At 56.7% G+C, this 8,188-nt stretch overlaps 1 protein-coding gene across 1 annotated transcript; it reads right to left on the bottom strand.

Annotated features, from left to right (window-relative positions):
- Positions 1-2,858: 2,858 nt before the first annotated feature.
- Positions 2,859-5,717, bottom strand: C1qa (complement component 1, q subcomponent, A chain). The gene is made up of 3 exons (XM_013519754.1): positions 5,545-5,717; positions 4,623-4,789; positions 2,859-3,674 (listed from the first exon to the last, which is right to left on the bottom strand). Exons 2-3 carry the CDS (start codon positions 4,780-4,782, stop codon positions 3,100-3,102), a joined length of 735 nt encoding a protein of 244 aa, XP_013375208.1. The 5' UTR covers positions 4,783-4,789; positions 5,545-5,717; the 3' UTR covers positions 2,859-3,099.
- Positions 5,718-8,188: the final 2,471 nt, after the last annotated feature.

The raw sequence follows: 8,188 nt of genomic DNA, 5'->3' as shown, positions 1-8,188 counted from the left end.
GCTGCTCCCCATCCCACATCCCCTTTCCCGCCGTTTCCCTGACTCGACACTTTTTGGGGTTCTGAGCCAGGCTGACCACAGCAACACCCTGTCCACCCCTGCCTACTCCCGCCCTGGTCACGAGTCTGAGATGGGGAAATGTCCGCTGCCTGCTGTGCGTGTGTGTGTGTGTGCGCATGCGCGCGTGCACATGTGTGTGCGTGTGTGTGTGTGCGTGTGTGTGTGAGTGGACACAGCCGCAGGAAACAGATGTCCCTGAAGTCAGGTGGGGCCCACCTAACGCCCAGCCCTGACTATGGCAGGCACTGTTCCTGAGGCCTCCGTGGGAGAAGGTTACAATCCCCCTTTAGAGGTGAGGAAACTGAGGCTCGGGGAGGTGTCAGCTCTCTCTCCCAGTCCACAGTGAAAGCCAAAGCCTCGCGGGGGCCCCCTGCTCAGCCGACCCCAGACAGAGCCTCACGAGCACTGCCAAGGGCAGGCCCCATTCTAGAAACATCTGCGTGGCCACTCCGGGACACCCGGACGGCTCAGCTTCTCCTCGCAGCCCAGCCTCCCCCTTGTCACTGCCCCTGTGGCCTCTGGCCTTCCCCTTGCACTGAGGGCCCCGGGCGCCACGTGTCAGTGTCCCTTCCGCTCTCTGAACTCCGGGGAGTGGTTTGACCACCCCGAGCCCCTCACACAGCACAGCAGGACGGGGGTGTGAGACACGCACTGTGCCCAGCAGGAGCTCAGGGTCCTCCTGCCCTGGCCAAGTGGCCCTCAGGGCTCGGTCTCCCCGTCTATACCAGCACCTGTGGCGGGGCTGCGGAGTGTGGGACGAGGCAAGGACGTGAATGCCCTTGGTCTTGGGCATCCTCGGGGTGGTGGGGAGTGACGGGAAGAGCAGAGGCGGAGGACGCTGCACGAAGGACTGGGGATGACCCACGAATGACAGAGGGGCTTGCTCCTTGGTCCTCGCCTCTTTCGTGCCTAGGCCTAGTTTGTCCAGCAGGTGGCAGCCTTGACCCACACTCAGCCCTTCCCGCCCCGCCCACCCGTGCCGGCTCCTGCCAGGACTGGGCAAGGGAAGGTGGAGGGGGGTGGCATTTAGGGTGAGGAGGCAGCTAGGCACTTCCTGAACCATCTCTATACCCACATCTCTCCTGCCGCTTAGGGAGCCTTTGCCCTCAAATCCCATCGCAGTGAAAGGCGGCTCCTCTTGGGGCCAGGCAGCCCTGCTCCACGTGTGTGTCCTGCAGCGCGACCTTGCACGGGCGTCTCTTCTCGGAGCCTCAGCGTCCGTCCTGCTGGGTTTCAGCGCATCTGTGGCGCACTGGGGTCCCTCTCACAGTGAGCATCGCAGGTCTGGCTGCGTGTGCTCTGGAAGCACAGGGGCTGCTGGGGCCGAGCTGTTCCAGAAGGGAGCCGAGGGGCTGTGAGGACCCGCAACGCCCTGGGCTGTGGAGCTGCGCTCTCCCCCGGGCCCTTCACCTCTTCCTGACCCCAGAGTCTCTTGGCCGGGTGGGAGGAGGGGTGGGGCAGGGACAAGGGTGGGCTGTGAGCTGTGCGTGTTAGGGTCCAGGATGGGGGCTGTCCCTGTGTGCCTGGGGATGGCCCCCTGGGAGTGGAGCATGTGGTGTCAGTGCTGGAGAGAACACAGGGTCTCTAGGGCTTGTGCATGTTAGAGTGTGAGGGAGAGCACCCTGGGGTCTATGGTGTCGAGCACACGGGTCTCAGGAGCTGCGTATGGACGCGTGCCGTGTGTGGTCCGAGTGAGAGAGCTCATGAGCCAGACGGTTCACAAATGCACCTTGGGCGTCTAGGGCAGGCGGTGGTATGCCGGCTGTGCCTTCCCAAATGCGTGTGAGTGTGCGCGTGTCCGGAGGTGTAGCGAGTGTGTATTTCCAAGGGTGCACATAGGTGTGTGTGGAGATGTCGCTGGGCCCAAGTTTTTGTGGGGCACGGATGAGCCTCAGCCCTGGAATGTGGGACCGTGTGACTCTCGAGGGAGGGGTGTGTGCGAGTGGTGTGTGGTTGTGTGAGTGGCATGGTTGTGTGTGTGTGCGGCACAAAGATAAAGGCACAGGACGCCGGACATTTTCAGCGCGGACCTCCTGTCTCGTGTTCCGTGCACGAAGGACAGGCAGGGCTTGTGGCTTCGGAGGGGCTTCCAGATGGGACAAGTGGGATCCCGGGGAAGCACGTGACTATATCCAGGATCCTCCAGTTCCTGGCCTGAGCCAGATGCCAGGAGGCCACTGACCCAGCAGCCCCAGGCTTCGCGCTCCCCAGGGGAGGACTGCTGGACGCCCTCGGGCCAGTCCCTTCCCCTCTCTGACTCCTGCCCTTTCTTAGCCAGCATTGGAAAACACCTGAGTGACTTGCCAAGCACAGCTGCAGAGGCTGGCGAGGGTACTGGTTACAACAGGCTTGGGGACAGTAAGGCCCTCCTGAGACACTGGCCTGGTGCCTCCTGGCCCTCCTGACATGGCCTCGGCCTTATCATCTGAAAGGAGTCACGATACCGCCTGTGAGCTTGAGGAGAGCTCAGCCACCCGCAGCCCTGCCCCTGGCCCTGGCCTGCCGTTTTCACACACTCAGTCATTTATTTCCCCTGGCGACCCCAGGAGGCAGGTGTCATTATTAGCTCCGCTATGCAGATGTGAGCACCGACATCACAGCAGTCATCCCGGAGGCACAGGGTCAGCCAGCTGCTCGCTGGTGACATCTAGATTTGAGCTGGGGATGTAAGGCTCTGGGTACCTGCTGACTGCGTCATGTGGAATGCCAAGGCCGAGGGACCCCTTAGGCACCAGCAGCGCTTCCCTCACACCTCCTGCCCGATGCCCCAACTAGCAAGTGCACCTCAAAGGCAGAAGATAGAGACGTGGGCGTTTATTCCAGGGAGGGCTGTAAGGATGTGCTCGGAGGGCGCCCTGGTGCCCGGTCCCAGAGACATGGGAGCCAGATCCCGGACTCAGGTGGCTAGAGCAGTAGCCCCCCATTTTGTAGAGCAGAGGATCCCAGGAAGGGGGAGTGAGCTGGGGCCCCAGGTGGGGAGTGGGGAGGCCAGCGCGGTGGCAGGAGCAGTGGCAGCAGTGGCAGGAGGCAACCCCCAGCTCAGACAGACGGGAAAATGAGGAAGCCGCTGAAGATACTGTCGACTTCAGTGCCCTGGTAGATGTTTCCCTTAAAGGGATCCTTCTCTATCCAAACCTTGTCGCCCTGCTGCAGCTGGAGCGAGGTGCCCCCTGATATCTGGAAGAGGCCTTTGTTACTGGTGTCGCAGAAGCCCGGGGACTGGCGGCGCTGGCCGTGGGAGGAGGACACGATGGTCAGGCAGGTGTCGCCCGTGGAGACCATTTGGAAGGTGAAGTAGTAGAAGCCGGGCACGGTGCAGAGGAACTGGCCCGTGTTATTATTGTAGGGCCCTTCCTGGTTGGTGATGACCTCGTCGAAGAGCACCACATTGCTGGTGCTCCGCGGGGGGTTCCGTCTAATGGCCGAGAAGGCTGGCCGCGGCTGGTCCCTGATGTTGCCTGGACTGCCCTTCGTGCCCCTTGGTCCTGAGGGACCTGGTAGCCCTGGGAGGCCGCTGGGCCCTGGGTAGCCCACATTGCCTGGTCTCCCAGGAGGCCCGGGCTCCCCCTGGTCTCCTTTAGGGCCTCGGATGCCTGTCCGGATGCCAGGGGCTCCTGTGGAGAAAGAGATCAGATGGGAGGGGGGCATCCAGAGCCCGCCAGGCCTCAGGGAGGGGCTGGGAGCCCAAGGGCTGTGTGATGGCAGGCAGGGGAATCCCTAGGACAGAGAGAGATCGGGTCTGACTGGCTGTGTGACCTCAGCCACGTTTCTCAACCTCTCTGAGCCTCTGCTTCACCTGTAACATGGACAGCATGTGAAAAGGCACTTGGAGAGCATTAGGTGGTGGGGTACCCAGGACCCCAGCTGTGATCCTGCCACTGGCTGTGCACTCCACCCACCCTTCATCTTCAGGCTTAGGGACCTCATGCCGGTGCCTGGGCACAAATCAGTGCAACCATCTCTGCAGAAACTTCTGGTTTGCTGTGGCCCGGGAGGGCAGGGGATGACAGGAGAGTCGTCCTCCTCCGGCCATAAGCTCTTCCCGCTGCCATCACCCAAGCCCTTTTCCTAGGATGAGACAGTTTCTGAAGCCTAAAAGGGCAGGGAAGGGGAAGTGGGAACAGTGTTGGGGTGCTGAAAGAAACCCAAAAGATGGTTGCAGTTCATTGATCCCTCTCATGCCAGGCAGGGTTAGGTCTCCATTTTACAGATGAGGAGACTGAGATTTGCAGAAGGTCAGTAATGTGCTTGAGGTCCCCCAGTAAGGCAGGAGCTCAGGAGTCTAAAATCTGAGGCCTTTGCCTTTCTGCTAACAGAACACAGAGCACAGGCTGAATGCTGTCTCCAGCCTTTCACAGTCACCGAGGGAAGCAGCTCATTCTCCAGAGGAGGAAGAGGGGTGTGAAGGGGCTGGGGGCTGGGCCACGGCGGAGAAGGCTGGACCTCTCGGCCTGAGGGCCAGGTGCAGACTAGAAGGGCTTTGGGTGGGGGCTGGGTGGGCCCCTGCCTCCCAGGACCAGGTGGAGGCTGGCTGGGCCTGGGGCCCTCCAGAAGGTTCCTACCTGGCTCTCCCCGCTCCCCCTTGAGGCCAGACCTCCCGGGTCGTCCTGGTTTTCCTGCAACCCCATCTTTCCCATTGGGTGCTCGACACACATCCTCGGTCACCGTAGAGGCCAGGGATACAGCCAGCATGCAGACAACCAGCCATCCCCCGGGAGACATGATGTCCCTGCAAAGACACAGGCAGGACCTGGGCAGCCTGAAGGTCACATAACCTTGCACACTCGCATCACACACCTGCCCCTCCCCCAGGTTGTGTACACACAGGAGCCTTCGACAGCATGGTCCAGCACCCAGGGCCCCCTCACCGGGGATGGAAACTCACACAGAACACTCATGGCCCTGGGCACCCCCAGCCAGTTACACCCCTGAGCACACACAGCAGGTGTGCACACTCCTGAACACACACACACCCTCCCCTCCTCCCTCCGCCAACACACTCTCATACACTCCCACACACCATCGATCTCTGTGAACAAATATTTATCAAGCACCCGCTCCTTATTTAATTAACATGCTCTCAGCCAGATAGCGGATCCCTGCGTGCGCACAGGAATTCAGACACGTCTGCCTGCTCCTGGGCAGGCTGGGCCTTTTCCAGTCTCCAGCCAGGGATGGACACTGGTTATCCTCACGGTCCCCTCTGTGGGTCCCACTGCTGGGCCCTGGCCCCCCAGCCCTCTACCAGGACTCCAGTTGGAGCTTTAGGTGCATGTCACCACCTCCGTCCTCTGCCAGGCTCTGATCCCGGGCTCTGACCCCTTCACTCACCCATCCTGGCTCCACCACACATGGAGTTCCCACCCCCGCTCTGTCCTAGCTCAGAACCGGCCAGCACGCTCCCTGCCTGCCTGCCTGCCTCAGTGGGCCAGCCCCGGTCAGCGTCCCAGTTCCCAAACCCCTCCTCCCAGGCTCTGGCCTCACCTGCGTCCGGTGTCCACTCCAACTGGATGCTCCCGTCCTCGGCCTGGGGAGCCGGGTGGGAAGCCCAGCGGGGGTGCTGCAGCTGTGGCCAGGCCAAGTTTCACATCCCTTCCCGCTTGTCCTTCCTCTTCTGTGCTTGGGCCCCCGGAACAGAACTCACCCACGGAACTTTCGAGCAGATCTCAGCAAAATTAGGATGGGACGTCAGACAGGACTCCGGTTGCGGTGGGGGCAGGGCGGGGGTGGGTGGGGCTGCAGGGTCCAGAGGCAAAAAGAACATCAGGGCGGAAGGAATCACTTTCAAAATCAGTACCACGCAGGCTTTCTGCAAGATCATGAAACAGCACATGTTTCCTGGCAAAAGTTTGGAAAATGCAAAAATGGGAGAAGTACACTCTGGGAAGGAGAAAGACAAACAGCAATTAGAGTCCAACTCGCCTTGTCATGGGGAAGTTACTTAACCTGTGGGGCCCTCGGTTTCCTTATCTGTGAGTTGGGAATAACAGATCTTACCGTGTTGGTGAGTCTAATCTAATGACACACACGTGCAAAACACCTGGTGAACACATGGTGTGTGCTGAGCCATCTGTTGTCCTGAGATGACTGCTGTTAATGTTTGAACGGGTCACCCAGCCTTACTCACTCTCACCTACGGGGAGCTCATCACCTGGAGGCACCTTCACTTTGCCACAGCCTGCGTGGAGCCTGGGAACAGTTCTTCTCTTTATATGATGACTCTGTCTCCCCCAAACTGGAGACCAACATATGACCATAGCTTTGCTTTTTCCCACGAGAATTCCCCTCCCCAAGATTTTGCCTTTATCAACCAGTCAGAAATGGGTGGTGTTAGTTGAAGGGTGGAGCCCAGAGACCCTCCTGCTACCCCCTCCAGGAAATTAGTAGAGTGGGAATCTCACGCACAATTCAGCATGCAACTTGGACCTCAGCTTCCCTATCTGTAATGTGGGGGTAATACCCCCACGTCAGTCTCCTTACTAGCTTAGTATAGGATTCTAGGAACTTGTGAGGAAGTTTATACTATTAGATACCATACTGAGAAAATTTACCGCTATGAACAATGCCTGTGTGACCTTCTGTAAGTTACTTAACCTCTCTGAGCCTCTCTTTCTCCATCTGCCAAGATGGAGAGCAGATGGGAGGCAGGAATGATGCCCAATAGCCTCCAAAAACCCTTCTAGAGTCCATCTTCCATCATGTCAGCCATGATTCCCTGCAAGAAGAGTTGGAAACACGACATGTTAAGACCTGAAGTGTTGGTCCAACCTCCCTGATTTTATTAATGAAGCAATTAAGGACTACACATAGAGAAGCTTGCCCAAGATCACACAGAAAGGGACAGATATAAAAACCTTTTACAGACACCTATGTAGAGAGAAAGACAGAAGAGAGAGAAATTTGTTTAAAACAAAGACAGAAGAGAAATTTGTTTAAAACAATCACAAGAATAATTCTGCAATATTCCTACAACTACTAAAGTTAAATACAAACCTGGTTAATGCTCTATAGGGCAACAAAAACATAAAGTTGGAATTATTGTCTCTAACAGAAAGAGATCATTTGTGTGGCTATTAGACAAAAATAATTTGCAACTTATCAGTTTTCTCCTGGTTAACAGCTACCTTTACAGTCTGGGGCCTAATCAATAGTAAATAATAGGTCCAGCAAAGTGACATTCCCCCAGAGTGTCAGATGACCCCTAAGAGGGCTCATTAGATACAGCACGAACTTGACTTTGAAAGGACACCAGTTATCTATTTGCCTTATTTCCAAGTGTTGGATGATTTTTCTTATCAGGCTGATGCAAGGGTACAAACACTCCCCAGGAAGGAGAGGCATCGATAGCAGTGCTCATATCATTAGTGTGAATAGTAAGTAGGTCAGCAGTGCCCTGGGAATGTCACAGGGACACCTCCCGCTCGCAGGTGGGGGCGGGGCACACTGTCCCATTTCTCCCCAACCCCTCCTACAGGGGAGGCAGGGGGTACAGGGATAGAAGGAAACCCTTAAACCCTTAAACTGAGCCACTATCCATACGGTCCAGTATGAGAGTGGATTCAGGGATCTAAGAAAGAATCAAAATATTATTATTTTAAATGATTCGACTTCTTTATGGTAGTCACATCTCAATCAGGGATTGGTTTCCAAAATCAGCATATGAGGCAAATGTTGCGTATATAGTCAAATTTACCGCTGGTGTGGAGGTGTGGCTCAGGGGAGGAGCGCTTGCCTAGCATGGGTGAGGGTCTGGGTTCAATCCCCAGTATGGAAAAAAAAATGTCACTGGGGAAATAATCTTAGGACAGTGCCACGTTGGAGGCCATATTGCCATTTTGCATAGTCCAATGCTGTCTCTTTAGGCTATGACATTAGATTACACATTTTAGGGGCTGGGGATATAGCTCCGCAGCACAAGCGCCTACCTGGCAAGTGCAAGGTCCTGAGTTCAATTCCTGGTACAAAAAAAAAAAAAAGGCAGATAGAATACACATCTTGTTCAGCCGAGAACCAATTGGCTAATGTTAATCACCCCCTATCCCAACACAGACACAAAGGAATTAAATCTGTGGAGACAGCGACTCACTCAGTACAAAGCTATTTGGATCAACAAGGGACCCCTAAGCTG

The sequence above is a fragment of the Chinchilla lanigera genome, unplaced genomic scaffold (assembly GCF_000276665.1).
Source record: "Chinchilla lanigera isolate Chin_1 unplaced genomic scaffold, ChiLan1.0 scaffold00051, whole genome shotgun sequence".
Classification (NCBI taxonomy): domain Eukaryota; kingdom Metazoa; phylum Chordata; class Mammalia; order Rodentia; family Chinchillidae; genus Chinchilla; species Chinchilla lanigera.
The sequence above is the reverse complement of the archived record's forward strand: the minus strand, read 5'-3'. Positions and strand labels throughout refer to the sequence as shown.